Consider the following 23,482-nt stretch of genomic DNA (forward strand, 5'->3'; position numbering starts at 1 on the left):
TGAAGGCTCATTTGAACATCCACCACCACCACTCAGTTTAGGCAGCAAGCTGATTTATTCTTGCCCATGAAAATAAATGGATTCAATTACGGTAGTTTCCAAAATGCTCTACAGGATATGATGCCCCCTGGTGTTTCATTGGATGAGCTGATGGAGGATTGGCATAACTGGCTCTTTGAAGCAATTGACAAAATTGCCCCCCCCCCATGCCTTCTTCACTCCCGTGACAAAAGAGCTCCAAAGTATACCCTGGAGCTACAAAGAATGAAATAGCAGCTAAAACAGAGTGAATGTGACAGCAAAATCTTGATGAACAGAGCTTTTTTGTAGAAAAAGCCCAGCAGGGACTAATTTGCATATTAGGCCACACCCCCTGACACCAAGCCAGCCAGAACTGCGTTCCTGTGTGTTCCTGCTAAAAAAAAAAAAAGCCCTGATGACGAAACTGAAGAACATTCTTTAGGTGTTTTGTGAAAACCTATGAGATGGCAATGAAAGCCACCAAGAAGGAATTCCATGTATATTCTATTGCAAACGGAAGATCATGCCCAGCTCAATTATTTGATATAATTCATTAACCACCGTACCTCAAGGGAACAAAAATCCCCCAGGGAATGGGCAATTAGCTGTGAGGTATTTGTGAGCCATTTTGCAGACCAAATCTTGTCACTCCACCAGGCTGATAGAGACTGAAAACACCTCCTAGGGAAAAAAATGTTTACTGAGAACAAAAGATTTCTGTTTCTGTCACAGGTTATTCTCTGTTTTCATGAAACCTTGGGCAATATTAAACACCATGTAAAAAATTGTAAAAATACCATGAGCCCAAAAAGGGGGTAGGGAAGGAAAAATTATCATGCGAAACTGATCATTGTTTCAGAAAAGTTTCTGGGTCCCACTTCCACCTCAATGTTATTTTTAGTTGGAAAAACTCCATTAAACCTGCTGAAGTTGCCAATCATATAAATCATAGCAGAAGGTGGCTGTATAATGCTTATAATTTCTATAATACATTGAGAACCTATCCTACGTACAGGAAGAACCTACACAATTTATTCATTGTGTTTCTGTAATTCTTTTAATGCTTCTCATCATGTCCCTTACAATGTCATGTGGTGCTGTCGATTGCATGTCAACCACACTTGTTCATGCACTCAAGCAACTCCATCCTGATGGCAATGCGCACGTGCCAACCAAGTGGTATCAATCGAATGTAGCGGGAGACGATGGGGGGGCGCAGAAAGTTCTGTACGGAGGATGATCTGTCTGAGTTCCCATAGAAAACCTGCAGAAAGCCAAATTGGAAGGGGGAGAAAGATAATTAGCTTACAGAAGACTTTGAGGGGAGACTGAGGGCTTCACCTTCCTTTAATTTTGCATTCAGTAACTTGGAAACAAATAGACTGATTGAAATTACTTTCTGTGCATAATTTGCCAAGCAAAGCTGCTGATGGTCTCAGTCACTTGAAACACATTGCTTTCAATTGGCACATGTTGCTAAATTCTGCCAAGAGAGATAAATCCACCTTCCCACAACTAAATTGTGTTATTACAGTAGCAAGTTTGTAGAGGCAAGTAATCTCACTTCCAAATGCCCTGTTTCTAGTTAATTTAAAGAGTGCCCAATAAGTTAACAGTAGAGGCCATGAAATTATAAGTTTTAAAATGGTGTAAAATATTTACACCATTTTAAGGGCAGCTGGTGTGAGAGCTCTCTCAGCCCCACCCACCTCACAGGGTGTCTGTTGTGGGGGAGGAAGGTAAAGGAGATTGTGAGCCGCTCTGAGATTCTTCGGAGTAGAGGGCGGGATATAAATCCAATATCATCATCTTCTTCTTCTTCTTAACTAAAAAATTTCCAGGTTATTCTTACTTTTGACTATCAAACAGCACTGAAATTGGCTCCAATGTAATAGATGCACTACAAACACAACTTTTTGAAGTGATATGTGGAGGCAGATAAACTAGATGTTACAGCAGCCACAATTATGAATTTGGCATTTAAAAATTCTGTAGCATTTGTAAATGGCCAAATTATTCTCTAAAATGGCATCAGTAGCCATTGATCCATTGATTGCTTGTGTAATCGATCCAACCCGTGGCTGCCATAACATCTAATTTGGCCCCCAACACTGCTTTATAATGGATATACAACTATTTGATATCAACGTCACTCCATGCGCCGTCACCCCAGAGTCGGAAACGACTGATACTTGCAGAGGGGACTAACTTTATCTTTTCTTTTTAATAGCAGTGAGTTTCCAGTGCCTCAAATGGAGTCCTTTTGTTCAACTAGGGATGCCAGAGATTGTGTCTGTGACCTTCTATACAAGAATCACATGTTTTACTACTCCCCTCCCCATGAGAGTCTTTTAGCAGCAGAACAAGCAAAAAGGTGTCATGTGGCACAGAGTGGTAAGCTGCAGTACTGCAGTCCAAGCTCTGCTCACGACCTGAGTTCAATGCCAGCAGAAGCTGGGTTCAGGTAGCCAGCTCAAGGTTAACTCAGCCTTCCATGCTTCCCAACTTGCTGGGGGTAAAGGGTAGATGACTGGGGAAGGCAATGGCAAACCACCCTGTAGAAAGTCTACCGTGAAAACGTCATGATAAAACATCATCCCAGAGTCGGAAATGACTGGTGCTTGCACAGGGACTAACTTTACCTTTTACTAGTACTTTTCTGAAGATCATAAACACAATCTAAATGATATGTCTCAGGAAAAAGGAATCCATGGATTTACTACAAATCTATGAATTTGTTCATAGGTTTATAATTTGCGCATGCATTGGCTACATAGATAGAAGATGGTTTATGTATATGTATCTTCCTTGCTGGATCAGGGTACAGATGTTTTACATAGTAATATGGAGTCTACATAGATCTAATGACCGATATTGCAGCTAGGTCAATGGGTTGGATTCAGACTAAATTTTCCAGCGGCAGAATAGAACTTTCCTGCCCTCACTTCATGCCCACTGATCTTCATGAACTGCTGCTCCTGGAAGATACAGGATCCTGATGAGTGATATGATGGGAGGGTGCTGTGGGAAGGAGGAATCGGTAGAAACTATTTAGTTAGGCTACAGCCCACTGAATACTATAATTTTAGCTGAAAAATGTAACTTGTCTTGACACTGAGTTCACTCTGTTCGAGAATGGCTGCCAAATTAGTGCAATCATCACAAAAGATACCTCATACTGACCCGGTTGTTTCCTGTCTGGTCCTTGTAATAGACCCAGTTCAGATTTTCATCAGTTCTATACTGAACACTGTATTTTGTCATCCATTCATCTGCATCACACCTTCCTTGTGTGAGTATCCCTGAAATAACTTTTATTTCCTTCAGGTCAATCTGCAACCACTGATTAGAGTCTTGAAATTTTGAGAGCCAGGCACATCTGTTCAGGAGAAAAATTCAGTGGATCAGGTGAATGTTGATTCCCAGCTCTTCACAATTTTCTTTCATATCTGCCAGTGTCCAAGGTATACCTACTGTGCAGGTATCATGTTGTTGTCTTCTCTCTATTGTCATCCTCTTAACACCAAGAAAGGGTGTGTATATGAATAATTGGGGCTATGCAAATGAAGCCAACTATAGAATATTATATCCCAACCCACTGTGGGCAATTTGGCAGTGCATAACAACGTAAACATTTTGTTTGTTGGAACTTCACACCTTAACTCAACATTTTGCAGTACTTGATATAAAAAAACAACAAGAGTTAAGATAGGATATCTCTCAGCTTACCCAAAGCCTTGTCCGTTAAGCCTGGCTTTGTTAGCAGTCCATGATGTATACCATCCTGTGTATTGTTCTGGATTGGCACAACTTATTTGATCTGAAGTAACAGATCCAGACTCAAAACCAAGTGGCTTGTGATAGGGACATTCTGTAACAGAAATACAAGCCACTTATCAGTCCTAAAAAACTCACCACTATATCCTCAAAGTTGTCAAAACTGCCATTACAAAAGACAGAACAGAAAAAAAGCAGACTTCCTTTTACTAACAGGAAGCATTTGTCAAATTAAGTTTGTTTTCTCTTGGAATTGTGGATTTTTCACTTTTGGTAGAGTTTAATGGTTTATAAGGGGGAAAGGAACTTGGAAAGAGGGTTAAAATTGGATAATGTTAGTTCATATATGCTGGAAGCCCAAAGCAGAGGGTTGAATTCAAAGGCTCTGCTACTGGAAGGGAGGCAGTTCTTGAGGATGCCCTCCCTTTCTCTGCAGACCACTGGGTTCTGTGAAATGCAACTTCAGGGGGACAGAGAACCCTCAAGAAATGTGGTGGTGGATACCTGCAACAGAGCAGAAATCAGCAAGAATCTCCCTCTCCTTTCGCTTGTGGACAACAACCTTTGCATTTAACCCAAAATATGCTAGACTGATAAATTTGTTATTTCTAACCTAGTTTGTTTGCTGAGCTCCTTTACAATATGGAGGGACTTTATCAAAGTTATATGTGCATAAATATTTGAAAACAATAAATCCTCTGCATTATATTGCTCTGGGTAATAAGCCTTTTTGCTTTGGACTTCATATCTAGTGCTCTGTTTCCTTTTCCTTTCTCCCGTTTGGTATTATCTGAAGCTTCAATGATGTAACCAATATAAACTATTCCAGTAAAGGAACAACATTATCAATTATGTATCTTAGGGTAAAAACAACGAAGATATTTGTGGCACCTTAAAGATCATGAGACTTATTTTGTCATCAGATGTATGTTGGCAGATACTGATGGGTACAGAGGAAAAAATGTAAACAGTGGGGCCAAAAGGCCAAGCAATGCACACTTCATTTCTGTGCAAACTCCTGTGTATTCAAGATAAGCAGGGCTATTTTTGTAGGAAAAGCTCAGCATGAACTCATTTGCATATTAGGCCACACCCCCTGACATCACCATTGGTTTGCACATATTGTTTTGCACATATTAGGCCACACCCGTTGACACCAAGACAGCCAGAACTGCGTTCCTGTGTGTTCCTGCTAAAAAAAAAAGCCCTGAAGATAAATACAGTGACCACTACCAGCAACAGTAACTGGCAGAAGCTTTGCTATCCAACACTTATAATGGGAGACAATACCCCCCCCCCCACCATCAACTGGTCTTTAAACAAATACTGTAGACTAGGGGTGATGAACTCATTTGTTATGAGGGTCAGATTTGACATAAATGGAACTTTGTGAGGCCAAGTCATGCATGTCATAAAATCTAACACCAGAATGCAGAGATATAAACTTTATAAAGGATACAGATAAACACAATTAAAGATACTATTTTAACTTAAAATATAAACATGCTTAAAACTCTTGTGATGTTTTGTTTAAAATGGAAAGGTGGGGGAATAGTGGGATTGGCAATGAACTTTTTAAAATAAAACATGAAGAAAAAGCACAAGGACCACAGCAGAAGCTAAAAATATAAACTAAAACAATAAAATGCTCTGAGCATAGGAAAGCATGAAATGGCTGGGTACTGCAAGCTTCTCTCCCCACCTCATGGCTCTCCCATGTAATATCACCCTTTGACTGTGGGTTCCCAGGTTAAAGTACTCACTAGGCACCAGTTCACCTAGCAGAGACAAGCTGGCTCAAAGCATCAACCCTTGATTTACAAGGCTCTTCAACTGGCCATAAAGGCTGCAAAAAGTAAAACTGCCTTAGCTCTACATCATTGAAATACATTGCCACACAAAGTTGCAAGGAAACATGGAATGGATTTTCCATTAAGGTCTCGGGGTTCATTCCATGTTTTCCTTGCAGCTTTGCAAGCCAAGAAGCCAGCAAAGACAAGGTAGAAAGAGCTTCAAAAGATAAGGACAGGAGGCGGAAGAGGGGAAGAAAATTGCCAAGGGCCAGATTGGTGTAGCCTGCAGGCTGGGAGTTTGATAGCCCTGCTGTAGACCCTTGCAACTCCAGGGATCACCATGAATGGAGACATCTGCAAACAGTGGGAGGCAGGATTCTGCTACAAGCAAACCAGATTTCTCGCAAAATGTAATGATGTAATGATTACAGTGATAGTAAAAAACAGGCTGGAGGATATGTCACATGGTCAAATTGAGAGTGTAAATAAGTGAAACCACAAGTCATGAATCTGTGAATGGTAAGGGTCTATTGTAGAATCAAGTTTACTGATATATTTTGGTTCAGCAATTTTACACTTTCAAATTTTGTTTTTGGCTAATTGTTTTTAGGTCAGCAGCATGCTACAAGACTGTCATTATTTTTACTGCAACTACCCTCCCTAAACTAAATTAGAGGTCCACATACCATGCAAGCAGGAGTATTTTAAAACAGAGAAGAGGTGCAAATGTCCCAAATAATTAAACAAATTTCATTGGGAATAAGAGAGGCTGCAGTTATGTACCCTGCCCTGCCCCTTGACATTATGCAACTGCTGAGTTTTCTTTGATCACAGAGATACATTTTGGATGATGGAGACTGTTTCCATATGGTGAGGGCTCTCTATTATTCATTCATCATCACTGTGAATTCAATAGTATGTGATGCAGTTTGGAAGCCGAAGAAGAAAAGCTGCATGCAGAAGGAGCCAAAGGTTCTACCTTGGAAACTGGAGTAATCACATGTATAAAAGTGTTACAATGTAAACTGGGCAGTGCTACTTTGTAGCAGACTCAGATGTGTGTGTGCAAGAAATTTTATTTTTAGTAACATTAATCACAGTACAGAAGCATTATGTACTTAAGAGGCCACCTTCTGTTTTAGAGAAGTGTTATAGACAAGGGATTACTAAACATGTCTGGAGACTGCCAGGTCAAGTCAGTTAAATGACTTAATGTGGTTACCATGGACCTTAGGAGACTACATGTGTATATACCTTTCCCTTTTAGGAAAGCTTGTACAGCCCATACAACTTTTCTCCCAGCATTTGAAGGTGAAGCTCCTACTTGGCTACTGCTACTGTTTGATTTTGTGTATACTGCAAACTGAATTGCAACCATGAGCATTAAAAAAATCCCTATGTTTAAATTAAGATGTTCAACTATTGGAAGTAGCTTTAACATTAGGGGGTTATCAGTGTAGTTTTCCCCCTTCATGTCTGTTACAGGGGGATTCTGAAACTTGAAGATGCATGCCTAGCATGTCTGGAAAAATAAAAGAAAATAGTCATGAAACTTCTTTCTTCCTTACTATTTTTCTACTGTTACCACCATATCTATTAATTTTATTCCAAATAACTAATGGCATAATAAAAACCAGTATCACTCTATCCCACCCTTCTTATTTGATGCCTTTCTGAATCAAGTGAAGTCTACTTCTTTAACTTCTTCATGCTGAATTCAGAGTGATGGTGTGAATTTAGAAGGTCTGAAATGGCGTGGGCCAAGAAGCTAAGCTCCATCACATAATTTTAGAGCAAGCCAGAATGTTCTTTGAAGTACACTGTAGCAGGCCCAAGGGCACAAGAGTACTGCCTTTGGTGGCTGCCTCTTAACTTCAGAATTTTCATCAATGCCTAAACTCAAGCTTTTTCCAAGTGACCAGCACTAAGGAGGTGTAATAATTTGGGATTGTGAGTTGCAATATAAGCTATCAACTATGGGTTAGATTCTACCATATGTGAGCATTCGTAGTTTCCTTCTCCTTCTGTAGTGTCACCCTCAGAAATGCTGCCCCCGGGGTTCAAAAGACTTCCTGTAATAGTGATGGGTTTGCAGTTGGAGAGGGGAATCAGCAATCCCTGACCTTCACCAGTGGAAATGACCTTGTGCAAGGGGAAATAGACCATAGGATCCAATGTTATAAGTAAAGGCCAAATAAATAAAACAGCATACCTGGCATGCACTGCAGACTGTTTGCTCCAGTGGACCAAACTGAGTTGGGACTTCCCTGGCAATCACACCTGCAGGCTTTACTGTGCCAGTGTTCCAGTCTGTCATCCTAACAGAATATAGAAGACACCATCACACTGGCATTCAACAAACTGATCAACTTCTCTTTTCCTAGGTCCCTTCTCATTGTGTAGGGCTCCAAGGTAAACAGATACAAAACAGTGCTTACAGAGCAGCACTTGGTGCAGAAGTAAACCACAGTTCAAACGATAATCACTGTCCACATTATTGATATGGAGGATACTGGAAGCAAGCCCATGAATATTCCTATACTTTAAGTCCTACTAAAGTCACTGAAGATACCAATCCAATCTTCTTGGTCAGTTTTAGTTTAAAAGCAGCAAAAAGAGTTGCAGCTGGATCCAATCACAGCTCATGCTGGGGAGAAGGAGGAAGAGGAGATTGGATTTATACCCCACCCTTTACTTGGAGTCTCAGAGTGGCTTACAATCTCCTTTCTCTTCCCCTCCCCACAACAGATACCTAAGTAGCATGGGATATCATGGGACTAATGATAAGAACATAAGAGAAGCCATGTTGGATCAGGCCAATGGCCCATCCAATCCAACACTCTGTGTCACACAGTGCCCCCCCCCAAAAAAAAACAGGTTCCATGAGGAGGTCCATCAGTGGGGCCAGGACACTAGAAGCCCTCTCACAGTGCCCCCCAAACACTAAGAATACAGAGCATCAGTGCCTCAGACAGAGAGTTCCAACAATACACTGTGGCTATTAGCCACTGATGGACCTCTGCTCTATATCAGGGGTGGCCAATGGTAGCTCTCCAGAAGTTTTTTTGCCTACAACTCCCATCAGTTCCAGCCATTGGCCATGCTGACTGGGGCTGATGGGAGTTGTAGGCAAAAAACATCTGGAGAGCTACCGTTGGCCACCCCTGCTCTATATGTTTATTTAATCCCCTCTTGAAACTGTCTATGTTTGCAGCTGCCACATCCTATAGCAGTGAATTCCATGTGTTAATCACCCTTTGGGTGAAGAATTAGAAATTAAAGACAATGCCTCCCTCAAAGCTCCTTCTTTGCTCTTGCTTAAATAACCAGTGCCACTGTAAATACCAGAGCGTAAGAAGAGACTGCATAAGAAGGGTAAGAGGTCTACAACTCCTCATTTTTTAAACAACAAATACTTTCAAAAACAAGAACAACATGTTAAACAGGGTTTTGGAGAAATTAGTATCAGTTAGATTCGGATTTATCTCACAACAGAAAGCAGTAAGGGATGGGCAAAAGCCACAGAGTTCACCTTCCTAGGAAGATTTTGTGGGAAAGGAACAACCTTATCACTGGAAGGTGAAATTGCAGGTGGATACCCACAACTTCAGACTAGGATTTCACACAGTACAGAGTATTAACACAGACTATAGCAGTTTGGTTTTAAAAGGGGGGGCATACACACGCCAGATACAACTTCTGATAAGAAATCATTTATATTTCTTAATGTCTAAAGAAATAATTAGGCAAAGTATAATAATGTTGAACAAGACCATACAATTCAGATTATAAAAGTCCTTTGGTGGTGGGTGTTGTTATTAGCAGAATAACTCTATGCAAATATCTAGAATTATACTTAAGTACCACACCCAGAAGGAAAATTGGGTGGGAAGGAGAGTGGGTGGAACAGTAGACACATTGGCAGAAATTCAAAAAGCTTTGTACCCAATAGCTTTCTAAACTCATTGGAGGTCTGCAGAGGTACCTGTTGAAGAAAAGCAACGCTGAAAATGTATCTCTCTGGATGCTGGATCTATTTCATACAATGTCTCTCTCAAGTTTACATCACACTGGTGTATTGACATTTTGGAAAATATGTTTGTTTGAAGCAGCTATTTGATAGGAGAATGCATTCTGGTGCTGTGTGAACACTCGTGGGATGTGTTGTTAAATATTTCTGTTTTTAAAATACCAGAACTTACCCTACGGCTGAACAACCTGAAAACATAAATGCCAGTTCTACAAATCGCTGAGGAGAGCATTGAGGTAAGACTGAAGCACTTACCTCAGCAGGTGACAAGGCCAGTGTGGCTGCACAGGACAGATTGGAGCGCATGGGGAAGAAATAACAAGAAGATGACAGTTGAAGCAATGGCAGTGAACAGTAAAAGGTGCTAAAATGAATCATATGGTCACTCATTCAATGCAATATATTACAGTGATGGATACCCTCCCCATACTCTATTATTAGCCCTTTTAAGGAAAATGATAAATATCTTGTTTTGCTTTTCTTAACACTGGCAGCTATGTATGTTTATGTTTAATTCGATTTATACCGCGCCCTCCCCACCGTGGTGGGCTCAGGGTGGCTTACATCAAAATCATAGTATACTATGATCACAATAATAAAATCAATAAAACCATTAAACAATATAAGTTAAAACAATCTACAGTTGGTGCTAACAAATTAGATGTTACTCATATTCTCAGGATGACAGTTGTTCCAGAATTCTACGGTCAATTGAAGGCTTGCCGGAAGAGAACAGTCTTACAGGCCTTGCAGAACTGAGCAAGGTCCCACAAGGCCCTAATCTCTTCTGGCAATTGATTTCACCAGGAGGGGGGTGCCACTGAAAAGGCCCAATCCCTGGTGGTCGAAAGTCTCGCCTCCTTCAGCCCAGGGATCACTAGGAGATGTTGAGATCCAGATCTTAGTACTCTCTGGGGATCGTGTGAGGACAGACAGTTCCTCAGGTAAACGGGTCCTCGGTCATATAGGGCTTTAAAGGTGATAACCAGCATCTTGTAACGAATCCGGTACAATATAGCCAGTGCAGTTCCTGCAGCGCTGGCTGTACATACTCCCACTTGGACAGCCCCAATAACAGCCTAGCAGCCGCGCTCTGCACTAGCTGAAGTTTCTGGGTTCGCAACAAAGGTAGAGGGCATTACAGTAGTCCAATCTCGAGGTGACCATTGCATGAATCACAGTTGCCAGATTGCCATGGTCAAGGAAAGGAACCAACTGTTTTGCCCACCTAAAATTAAAAAAGGCGGATTTCACAGTTGCTGCCATCTGGGCCTCCATCGTCAGAGAGGCTTCCAACAGCATCCAACAGCCATTGTCAATGGCGCCTCGTCAAAAGCTGGTAGGGGGATTTCCCTGCCCAGGCCGCCGCAACTCAGGCAAAGGACCTCTGTCTTCGTCGAGTTCAGCTTCAGTAGGCTCAGCTTAAGCCAACTAGCCACGGCTTTCAATGCCTGATCCAGGCTTCTGGGACATCGTAAGGTGGGCCATCCATCAGTAGACAGAGCTGGATGTCATCAGCATACTGATGGCAACCCAGCCCATACCTCCGGACAATCAGTTTCTATTAGCCAAACCATGTGGGGAAAGTTGAGTTTAAACTACTCTTCCCCTCTGATTGGAACAGGGCTTTTTTTTGAGCAGGAATGCACAGGAACGCAGTTCCAGATGACTTGGTGTCAGGGAGTGTGGCTTAATATGTTAATAAGTTCCTGCTGGGCTTTTTCTACAAAAAAGCCCTGTGTGTAACAATGGTGATATCAGGGGTGTAGCCTAATATGCAAATAAGTTCCTGCTGGGGGTTTTCTGCAAAGAAAACTCTGATTGGGACCATGCACATCAGTAATTTTGCTTTTAAAAGATGCTGGGAAGCATCACAGATCTTCCATCATCTTGTATTTTGACTGCTTGGCCCAATTTCTTACCTATCTCTTTATAAACTATGAATAGGCTTCCTGAGATAACAATTCTTGGGCATCTGAAAGACTCCCAATACACACACAAATTCCCAGACAACAAAATAAAACAGTTCCAGACACACAAAGGGATGAACACCTGACAGGCCTTCACTGAAGGTAATTCCATTGCAGAGCTCATGTGCAAGCAGAATGGCAAATCACGGTATGAGACTGCAGGAATGAGACCTGAAAATTCTCATGCATTTCAAACCTCTTTTGCAGGCAACAATGCAAAGCATTAAGGATATACAATGTGTAATACATTTTAAAACAAGGGAAGCCAAAACAAATTATCCCTATTTCTTTAATAAGGTTTTTTTGAATGAAAACTCATGTGAATAATAAACTATGAAAATCAGCACAGTCAAAAACCGCATCCCACAGTTTGAACCAATGACAGCTTTCAGGTGGTCTTCAAGGGCAACCCTGTATACTCCAGAGTCTGTTGAAGCCATTCATTATTCTATTTGCTTTCCCTCTCAGGGTTTCAACATCTATTTCCAGCTGTCATTTATCCCAGTTTGCAGGCACAGTAACCTCCACCTCCAAATTTCAGACCAAACTGAAAAGATAAACAGTCTCTGTTATGTTAGGTTAGGTTTGGTTTATTTGATTTATATCCCGCCCTCCACACCAAAGCAGACTCTCAGCAGCTCAGAATTCATAATAAAACAACAATATAATGTTAAGTTAAAACATTAAGTTAAAAACAATTCAGGTGCTAATTTCCATACAATTTAAGATGGTGTTCAGTGGTCTTAAAACATCCATTCAGGTCTAATATCTTCGGCGATGGCCGTCATTTCAGTTAAATGCTAGCTGAAATAGCATAGTCTTGCAGGCCTTGTGAAACTGGGCAAGGTGCCGCAAGGCTCTGACATCCTCTGTTTTATAGGCAGATGGAACTGTTTAGCCAAACATGAGAAAGCAGATAACTGACAGAACAAGCAAAAGTAATACATAACAAATAAAATGGTATCAGGTATAGGCTAAAGGTGAGGCACATGGGGATTTGCGGAGTCAGGGTCCAATTTAAAATTTATAAAGCCATCCTCCAATCTCAACCATTTGCTCTGCCATGCTGGAGGTGGTATCATGAAGGAGTTCCTTCTGTATTTACATCAGTCAACTCATTCAAATGTTAAGAAGTATGGCAAAGAAGTCCATTTTAATATTGAAAATCCAGCACGCAGGCAAGCCCCATTAATCTGATTGCGTTCTACATTTAAGCATTTTTCTTCCAGCACTGACTTCAGTGCTGGCAGTGAGCCTGGGTAGGACCAAAATGCTAAAAAACATTGAACATGGCAAGGTAAGGCCTGGGAGAGAGTAGGGTTAGGTTCCTGACTGCCAGGCTGGAAGCTTGCTGGGTGACCATAAGCCAGTCACAGACTGAGCCTATGCTATTACACACAGGATTGTTGTGAGGATAAAATGGAAGAGAGAATGATGTCGGCATCTTTTGGTCCCACTGAGAAGTGTGTGTGTGTGTGTGTGTGTGTGTTAATGAAAGCAATAAAGAAACACTTTTCCTTACATGTGAAGAGAAAGTCTGGTGTAAATGCCTAAAATACTTATGTTGTGTTTAATCTGCTTTGAGCCTTAGGTAAATAAATAGAACTAATAAATACTCCACCCTTCTTCCACAGATCTGTCATGCCATTCAGCAGCTAATCATATAACTGGTTAGCAAATCAGTCATTCAGCTGGTGATTATAATGTTGATTTTTTTAAATTGTCATTTGGTATTAATTTAAGTTGGTGTGGTTAATGCTATTTTGCACCTATCACATATGTTCATTGCTAAGTTTGCAGCATCCCCTCTCAAAAGTTCTATGCATTGAACTCTAAAGCTGGCTGTTCCAGAAAGGAGAATCCACATTGATATGTGGGCCCAACCCCTCAGTACAACTCATATGAGTGCATGCCCTCATAAGATGGATCACTCCATTTTCTCTGGCTCTGGCTCTCTCACTCTCTCCATAGCAGAGGAGGGGGACTGTTAAGTGAAAAACGATAGACCATAATGTAGCTGTCGCTGTTCTCTAGTCCTATGAAGATAGTAGTGGGTAGGATTTAAGGCCTCAGTTTATCAACCATTGTCTAAACTAGTTTGTCTAACAAGTAGGTGGCTCCTAGATGAAGATTATTTCCCTAAATACATATTATAGAAGATCTGCAGAAACGTTGTGTTATGCCTAGTTCTCTAAGGCAACACGTCACCAAAGTTAAATTCATACCAGACCCTTGAATTAAGGTTATGCTAAATGTTCACATTCAGCCATTTTTGAGACAATGCAAAAAAAATGCAAGTTGCAGCAGTCCACAATGTCTAGGCTTCCCAATCCCCCACCCCGGGCGGGGGACCCCTGATTTGGAGCCTCCTCCCCTGCTCGCCAAAAATTCGGAAGCGGGGGGAAAATGACAGCCCTTCCCACACAGCCCCGATCGCAGCAGCTTCTCCTCACCCCTTCCCTTCCCTCCCAGCCCCATCGCAGCAGCATCTCCTCGCCCCTTCCCTTCCCACCCAGCCCCATCGCAGCAGCGTCTCCTCGCCCCTTCCCTTCCCACCCAGCCCCATCGCAGCAGCTTCTCCTTGCCCCTTCCCTTCCCACCTAGCCCCATCGCAGCAGCGTCTCCTTGCCCCTTCCCTTCCCACCCAGCCCCGATTGCAGCAGCGTCTCCTCGTCCCTTCCCCTCCCACCCAGCCCCGATCACAGCAGCTTCTCCTCGCCCCTTCCTTCCCCACCCAGCCCCATTGCAGCAGCTTCTCTTTGCCCCTTTCCTTCCCCTTAGGCTTCCCAATCCTCAGGTCCCAGCTGATTCCTGGTTTTACAGGCTTTCCCCAGCCAGCTGGCCGGCTAGATCTTGGGCAGGACCTGCAAACAGGTACAGTTTTAAAATGTGTGTGTGCCTTTAAATTGGAGCAGGAAGTACTTAATGGGGAAGGGTTAGCAACAGCAGACTTTGTGAAAATCCAGCCCCTCTGTTTGTTTTGCTTTCCTTTCGGACAAATGAGTGCGTCTGTAAATTTATTTATTTAATTTATTTAATTTATATCCTGCCCTCCCCACCGAGGCAGGCTCAGGGCGACTTACAACATAAAAGCATAGAACAATAACATTAATAAATATTAAAATACGTATTCAATAATTTACAGTAGTTAAAAGAGAAGCGTAGCCCCTGTACTTTCCATACCTCGTTGTGGAGGCACCAGAGACTCCTGCTTTGTTCTACTGCTTCAGACCAACATGGCTGCCCACTTGCACCAGAAACAGTTAAGCGTGTGTGTGAGTGAGAGAGAAAACAGGAGGAGGGGAGGGAACTCTATTATTCCCTATGGAGACTTATTCTCATAGGAAATAATGGAAATTTGATCAGTGGGTATCTGGGGCTCTAGGGGGGCTGTTTTTTGAGGATGAGGCACCAGATTTGCAGCATAGCATACAGTACCTCTCCCCAAAATATCCCCCAAGTTTCAAAAAGATTGGACCAGGCGTTCCAATTCTACGAAGGTGCCCCTATCCTTCATTATTTCCTATGGAGGGAAGGGATTTAAAAGATGTGTGGTCTCTTTAAATGTGATGGCCAGAACTCCCTTGAAGTTCAGTTATAGTTGTCACACCCTTAATCCTGGCTCCACCCCAATGTCTTCTGGCTCCACCCCCAAAGTCCCCAGATATTTCTTGAATTGGACTTGGCAACCCTAACAATGTCCCATGTGCTTATGCTTAAAAACCTGTTTCCCATGTTTGCACTCCTTGAGTTCTAGCACCCAGGAATTACACAGGGAATGTGATAATGTGAAAATGCAAGTTGCAGCAATCCACAATGTCCCATGTGCTGATGCTTAAAAACCTGTTTTCCATATTTGCACTTCTTGAGTTCTAGCACCCAGGAATGACACAGGGAATGTGATAATGACATCTCATTGCCAATCAGATTTATCCTTTGTGTAAATAGCCGGAGGGAAGGAAACACCACTAAATCTACTAAGAAGCTGGCTAGTTCCTGTGTGGGTGATAAAGCTCCCACAATGGAGCTATAAATCTATACAGTATACTAGTTGGAGCTAACAGTGGTTAGCTAGTCAGATGAGGGTTGGAGATCTTTACTGTAGCATGAAGCTTGCTGGGTGACTCTGGGACAATCTCTCTCATCCACTTCACAGGGCTGTATAAGGCTAAAATGGAGGTGGGGCAAACCATATACACAGCTCCTTGGAGACAGAGTGGGATGCACATGTCCTATACAGATTGATTTACAAGCTTATCACACATACCCATAGTAGCGTTGCCAATCCCCTGGTTTGGAGGCCCTCTCCCCACTTCAGGATCATCAGAAAGCAGGGGGAGGGGAGGGAAATGTCTGCTAGGCACTCCATTATACCCTATGGAGGCACTCCATTATATCCCATAGAATAAAATGAATTGATCTGTGGAAATCTGGGGCTCTGGGGGGTTGTTTTTTGAGGTAGAGGCATCAAATTTTCAGCATAGCATCTGATGCCTTTCCTCAAAACATCCTCCAAGTTTCAAAAGGAATGGACTAGGGGGTCCAATTCTATGAGTCCCAAAAGGAGGTTTCCTTACCCTTCATTATTTCCAAATGGAGGGAAGGCATTTAAAAGATGTGCAGTCCCTTTATAGGAAAGGGCAGAATATAAGCCTACTTAAATACATAAATAAACAATGTGATTGCCAGAACTCCCTTTGGGTTTCAATCATGCTTGTCACACCCTTGCTCCTGGCTCCACTCCCAAAGTCCCCAGATATTTCTTGAGTCAGACCTGGCAACCTGGTTTCTCTGTGATAAATATTAATGTGAAAACTGGGTGGACATGAACCTCAGGGATAGTTTAGAGTTTCTGGTGTCTCAATTCAACTGACCTCAATGGTTAGATAAGCTCTTTTTTCCATGATATTCAAGAAGCAAAGGCTGGAGTTCAGCAGAGCATTTACAACTGTAGTATGGCAGCAAGGTCAAGAGCAGCAAGCACAAGAATTTCTCTAACATACAGATTCATCTTGTGAAACATCAGCTATAGCTAGGCTAGGTGGTAACTGTAGGATTCTCATATAAATTCCATTAGAAAGCATGCTCTATGTAGTTGAGTGGTCACTGTCTAGACCAGGATGGCCCAGACTAGCCCGATTTCATTAGATCTCAGAAGCTAAACAAGGCCAGCCCCGGCTAGTACTTAGGTGGCAGACCACCAAGGAAGTGCAGAGATTGCTACACAAAGACAGGCAACAACAAACCACCTTTGATAGTCTCTTGCCTTGAAAACCCCACAGGGTAGCTATAAATCACCCATGACTTGATGGCAGTTTGCACCTCCACCACAACCATGTAGTTGAATAAAGTAGCCTAAAAATGTAATTTAAAACCTGGAAACCATTCAGCAGCTAGATAAAGCTACTAATCTGTCACCATTTTGTCCCATCTGTTTATGGCAGCAATAATACCACTATCGCACATACATGCACACACGCAGACAGAGTTTGTGAGGTTGACACAAATGTAGATTTTTTTACTACAAAACCCCCAAAAACTCACCATACATTAATACAGTGCTGCCCATGCACATCAATGATGCTAGATTTACAAGGGAACGATTGTGTTATTTATTCCAGCTATTGTATGGATTACTGAGTACAATGCCATGGCAGATGCACCCTAGTCTGGCATTCAAACCCTGGATACTGCATGAATGTACCAAGATGCCATGGGGAAGCAGGAAATAAACCTGCTTCCCAACAGCATTGAATCTGGGGTCAATAACCTGTGTGGAAACAGCCAATATTACTACTCCAAGGCTGATTATCCAAGACTTTCATGGCTTGTCTGTAGTTTGACTTTACAAAGTGTCACATCAATCATGTGGTCTTATTTTCCACCTACGTCAATTTACTTTTAAAGTTTATAGACATGAAGCCTACAGAGCTCTACATTTTATACTGATGATGGTACAAACTCGGGTGCAGGCAGTGCTAGACAAAATCAGGCTAGAATGCAGAAATTTTTGGGGATGGAAGAGAAATGACAGAAGAGAGCTGCACATGAAACCAAGAATGCTGATGCAGGTTTGTGCTAATGGCAGAAAATACTGGGGTGGGGGAGAGGAGGATTCAAATTCTACTCCCTTTACATTCCCTCCTGAAGAAGTTTACATTCAAAGGCAGAATAAGTTACAGATCATAATAGAAATGAAAAAATAAACCACAAAGATAAGCAGGAAACCACAATTAAAGAATGTGCCAGCCTAAACCAGTCATTTTAAAGACAATTGACATAGATACAAGAATACACTCTGACCAGTGTGAATGTGTGTGAGGGGAAAGTAGAAGAGATAAGGCTGTTAAAACTGTAATCAAAGACAGACCTATTAGGCACACAGAGGAACAAAGCCTGCCAAGGGAAAGTCAGCATGGCTTCCACAAAGGGAAGTCCTACCTCAGCATCCTTCTGGAGTTCGTTGTGAAAGTGAACAAACATGTAGATGACAGTGACCCTGTAGACATTATATACTTGCACTTTCAAAAGGATTTTGATAGATTACCTCACCAAAGACTCCTGAATCTAGAGTCACTTAGCAGTCAGTGGATGAGTACTGTTATGGTTCAGAAACTGGTTACATTACAGGAAGCAAAGAGTAGGAAAAAGACAGTTCCCGCAATGGAGAAAAGTAAGCAGTGGGGTCCCACAAAGATCAGTTCATTAAACTTGTTCATAAATTATTTGGAATTGGGATAACCGGTGTGGTGGCCAAATAAGTCTGCAGATGACACAAAATTATTCAGGATGGTGAAAACCAAGGGTGACTGTGACAGTCTCTAGAAAACTGGATGAGTGAATAACCACGTGGCAAATGAAGTTCAATGAAGTTGTGCAAGGTGATGCACACTGGAACAAAAAAAATAAGTACATGCTAATGATGTCTGAACTTGCTAAGAATGACAGAGACCTTGAGGTAGTAGCAGATAGCTCTATGTAAGGTTCAACCAAGTGTTCTGCAGCAGTGAAAAAGACAAATAGGCTAGGAGTTCTTAGGAAAAGGACTGAAAATTAAAACAGCTATTATAATACACCTATACAGATCTATGGTACAGTCTCATTTGGAATACTTTCTGCAGTTGTGTTCCCCGTATCTCAAAAATAACACTGTAGAGCACAGAAAAGCACAGCAGAGGGCAACCATGATGATTAAGGTGTTGGAACACCTTTCTCATGAGAAAAGGCTGAAGAGTCCAGTACTTTTCAGTTTAGAAAAGAGACTACTGCGGGGGAGCACAATAGAGGTTTCTAAAATTATATATTAGGTAGAAAGAGTGTACAGAGGCACTCACTATTAATATCACTCACATGATATAATAAAATACAATAATAACTTTCCAATGTAGTAAAAACCGAGTGATTGGATGTGTGGGCACAAAGAAGGTTCCAGGGACTTAGAGGAAGGAAGTCCCAAGGTACACAGAAAAATAGTCATTGAAAAGAGATCAGACTTCCCTTTCAGGATCCTTAAAGCTGTAGAAACTGAGGGTAGTGTTTGCCTCTGCTACCATGGAATCATAGTGATACAGAGCAGTTTTCAGGCAAAAGTCCCTGCTCCACCAGAACTCCTGAACTACAGAGTTCTCCTAAACTCACTCACCCCTCCCACAGCACTATAGCAACTGCAGGGAGCTAACTTCCTAAGCACTGCTGGGTCAGTCATATTGAGACCATGTAGGGGAGATACAGGTTGCATCAGCTACCTGCCCCAGCAGTTTTCCTGACTCAAAACAGCACTACTGAGATGCTGCATGTGCACTCCATGTGCCCCTCCCCAGTGTATAGGGTTGCCAACTTCAGGTTGGGAATACCTGGAAATTTTGGGGATGGAGTCTGAAGAGAGTAGAGTTTGGGAAGGGGAGAAATTTTAATGGGGTATAAAGCCATAGAATCCAAAGCAGCCATTTTCTCCATGTGAACCAACTTCTGTTACCTGGAGATCGGTTGTAATCCCAGGAGATCTTCAGCTACTACCTGGAGCTGGCAACTCTACCAGTGGAGAAAAAGCATCCCAGGGCAGTTTCAGAGCAGGTAAACAGAACAGGGGAAGAACCTGACAACCCATTTCTTCCCTGCACCACAATCCTCCTCTGAATCAGGCCCTGCAGATATTGGGAACTAAATTCCTCACAGCTGCCACATTGCTGTGTGGGGAATAGGCTTGCCAGTCCCCAGGTCCCAGCAGGGGTACTCTGGCTTTCCAAGGCTCCTTCCCATCCCCAGTCAGCTGGGGGAAGCCCAGGGGGAAGCCCCGCCCCCACAGCCACCATGTGGCTTTCCACCTCTGAAGGTTTTAGAACCCACTTGGAAAGGCTTCCTCTTGGGATGGTGTGTCTGTGTCTTTAAGGCTGAATGGGGGCGGGGGGAGCAGGCAGAACAACATGGCTGCTCCCAGTGGCTGTGAAAGCAGCCCAGACCCTCTGTTGGTTGCACAATCTTTTCAGAGGTCATTTGCATAGGAAAGGTAAACTTGGAACCTTTGGTTGCTCTGTGTTACTTTGAAGAAGTTGGAAGTTCAGCAACTTGTGAGTAGAGATGTCAATCTCCAGGTGGGAGCAGGCCCTCCCTCACTTCAGAGTTGTCAGAAACGTCAGGGGCGGGGGGGGGGAGGGAAATGTCTGCTGGGCACTTCATTATTCCCTATGGAGATTGATTCTCATAGGGTCTAATGGAGAATTGATCTGGGGGTATCTGGGGCTCTGGAAGGGCTGTTGTTTGAGGTAGAGGCACCAAAGTTTCAGCATAACATCTGATTACTTTCCTCAAAATGCTCTCCAAGTTTCCAAAAGATAAGACCAGGGGATCGAATTCTATGAGTCCCAAAAGAAGATGCCCTTATCCTTCATTATTGCTAATGTAGTGAAGGCATTTAAAAGGTGTGCGGTTCCTTTCAGTGTGATGGCCAGAACTCCCTTTGGAGTTCAATTGTGCTTGTCACAACTTTGCTTATGGCTCCACCTCCAAAGTCTCCTGGCTCCATCCCCAAAGTCCCCAGATATTTCTTGAACTGGACTTGGTATCCCTAGTGGGGAATGCAAGTCAAGTTGGGAGAACCCTGACCCATGGCAAAACAATTTGTGTAAGTTTAGGAGCCTGGAATTCCCAACTCAATTCCTGGTAAAATATATTGTGTAATTCATGCCCGAACAAGGTAAAGGAAGGCCAGTGACCTGCCTCTAGTTTCCGTTTCGCCTGAGGGTGGAAGGGTGGTATTGCCTTCAGGTGGGCATACTAATTTTTATATTAACAAACATAAACAATACCAACATGGAAAAAAATGAGATAGAAATACCACATAGATAATCATATTTGGTAGACAAAAGCATAAATATTAATAAAAGACAAAGAACATCATTTATAATAATCAATATTGTGTATTAAACTGTAACTACCTACATTTTTCTACCTATGAAATTGTTGAACTGATCTTACTTTGCTACATACAGATTACTTATATACTTTTGTTTTGGTCTGTATTCTATTTTTTTTCATTTCTAACATTTGTTCATTATAAACATTGTAGACATATATTGCTCTGTTCTGACTCTCCCTTGTACAAATGAGTTGTACAAATGATTTCAGAAGGGAAGCCATGTCAGTTTGTTGCAGCAAAATAGAAGTCCACTAGCACCTTAAAGATTAACAAAATGTATTCCAAAATCTGATGAAGTGAGCTTTGATTCACAAATTTATGCTGGAATAAATTTTGTTAGTCTTGACTCTTTCTATTTTATTTAAACTGTAATGTGATCTCCATGAAGATCACGTGAGGGATGAATTGGTCTAAGAGAACACATTCCAAATGGCACATCAATAACTGGAGTCAATTCTACCCCTCAAAGATGTAATTGCATTCCCTGTACAAACAAGAAACACAGAAGAACCATTCAATGGCCAAACAGCTCTCAAAGGCGAATTTATGTAACTGAGTGGGATCAGGGATGGATGAGCAGAATCTTTGTTAAAGCGGGGAGAGTTGGATGACTATAAACAGGGTGATTAGGAAAAAGGAGTACGCCCATGCCCAATGATGCTTTAATTTCAAATAAGAATTGCCTTTTAACGCTGAAGATTACCAACTAGTTTACAGAACAAGCTCCTTCCCTTCTCTTTGGCTCCAGTGCTTTCATGAGGGTTTGAACATTAGGAATCAAAGAAAGCAATGATTTCAGAGTCAAAGGGCTTTTAGTCCACATCTTGTTCTGCACTGCTTACCTTTCCTTCTCTACAAACTGTTTTGTGGATTTGCGCTTGAAAACAGTATCATTCAGGGTCTGGTGTCCTTTAAGGACACTTCCAAAATCTACCTCAGGACCTCTAAGTAGGCCATTTAAAAAAAATGTAGGCCACTTAAGCTTGCTAGTCCAGAAAGACAAATGTATACTAATCTCAAACCCTACGTGTTTCTCCAGAAGACTTACACAATGTAATTTCCCAGAAGGAAAAATCCTGTGGTGAAAGTCACTTCAGCATGTGCCTTCATTTTCTTTTCAATCAAAACTAGTTAATCAAAATTTGATAGTGCAAATTAGCCATGCCCTGAGACAAATACATGTTCCAATCATGAGTTCAATTAATTAACCATGGGAAGCAGACCTCAGGCAAATTGACTCTTCTTAGTCAATAACGTTCTCTGGTTGGTTCTTTCTCCGGGGAGATGGGGGGAGAGTAGGACAGCCCTCATAAATTAAATGCTAAAATGTGTCTGATACAAGGGAATCAGAATCCAGAGAGGGGCTAATTTGAGGCTGCAAGGTTATGTGATTAACTTCAACAGCCTTGTCAATTCAAAATCCATAGGATAGGACACAATTAGATTATGAAACCTCTAGCAGTAAGCTGTCCAGCCCAACCTTCTTGACTACTTGCACAAAGCACTACAGATTCCAATCAACTGTAACAAAAAAAAAAGTCTAAAGGATTGGGGTGGACATCTGGCTCTCTTTGTCGTCCAGTAGGGAAAAGTTGGGTTTCCCCCCTCCCCCAGGACTGATTTTTAATCACTCAAATAAAAGTATTCATTTCATTCTTAATAGTATGTGTGTGTGTGTTATGCCTGTTGAAGGATATAGGGTTGAAAACTCCCAGCTGAGAAATTCCTGGATATTTGGGGATGGGTTCCAGGGTGGGGAAGTAGCTGGCCCAAGGTTGACTCAGCCTTCCATCCTTCCGAGGTCAGTAAAATGAGTACCCAGCAAGGCTGGGGGGAAAGCGTAAAAGACCGGCAATGGCAAACCATTCCGTAAAAAGTCTGCTGTGAAAATGTTGTGAAAGCATTGTCACCCCAGAATCGGAAATGACTGGTGCTTACACGGGGGACTTTTCCTTTTTTCCAGGGTGGGGAGGGGAAGGAATTTAGTGGGGTGTAATGCCATATAGTCCATATTCCAAAACAGCCATTTTCTCTAGGGCAACTAATCTCTATAGTCTAGAGAACAGCTATATCATTCACAGTTCCAGGACATCTACAGGCCCCACCTGGAGATTGACAAACCTAGACTCAAGCAAACAAGCCAAGATACTTGTTGTATGTCTGCAGTTATGACTTTCCAAATCTAAACATGGTGACTTTCCAAATCTAAACATGGTGATTTCAATACCTGAGCATGAGTATAACTCATCCACCAAACAAACTTGCTTGGTCCTACCTGGCAGCCAGTGGAAGATCCTTATTCCCCTCTGGGAACTTCTGCCACATGCACAAAGCACGCACAGCACAATGACATTACCCAGAAGCTGTCATCATGTTACTGTCATTCAGACAATCTAGTTTTGGGGCAAAACTCTATGGTTTGTAGCCAATTTTACTATAATGTTTTGTCCAAAAAAGTATACCGGTGGTGTGCAAA

The 23,482-nt window shown here is 42.1% G+C and overlaps 1 protein-coding gene across 1 annotated transcript in view; it reads right to left on the reverse strand.

The window, feature by feature from the left end:
- Positions 1–818: 818 nt before the first annotated feature.
- Positions 819–23,482, reverse strand: part of RS1 (retinoschisin 1) — a 39,730-nt gene continuing 17,066 nt past the window's right edge. Inside the window, exons 2-6 of the mRNA XM_060235119.1 lie at positions 9,877–9,902; positions 7,804–7,909; positions 3,751–3,892; positions 3,205–3,400; positions 819–1,285 (exon numbers count right to left, since the gene is read on the reverse strand). Coding sequence (XP_060091102.1) covers positions 1,133–1,285; positions 3,205–3,400; positions 3,751–3,892; positions 7,804–7,909; positions 9,877–9,902 — 623 coding nt within the window. The 3' untranslated portion in view covers positions 819–1,132. The remainder of the gene's footprint in view (positions 1,286–3,204; positions 3,401–3,750; positions 3,893–7,803; positions 7,910–9,876; positions 9,903–23,482) is intronic.

Source organism: Heteronotia binoei, chromosome 3 (genome assembly GCF_032191835.1).
Source record: "Heteronotia binoei isolate CCM8104 ecotype False Entrance Well chromosome 3, APGP_CSIRO_Hbin_v1, whole genome shotgun sequence".
Taxonomy (NCBI): domain Eukaryota; kingdom Metazoa; phylum Chordata; class Lepidosauria; order Squamata; family Gekkonidae; genus Heteronotia; species Heteronotia binoei.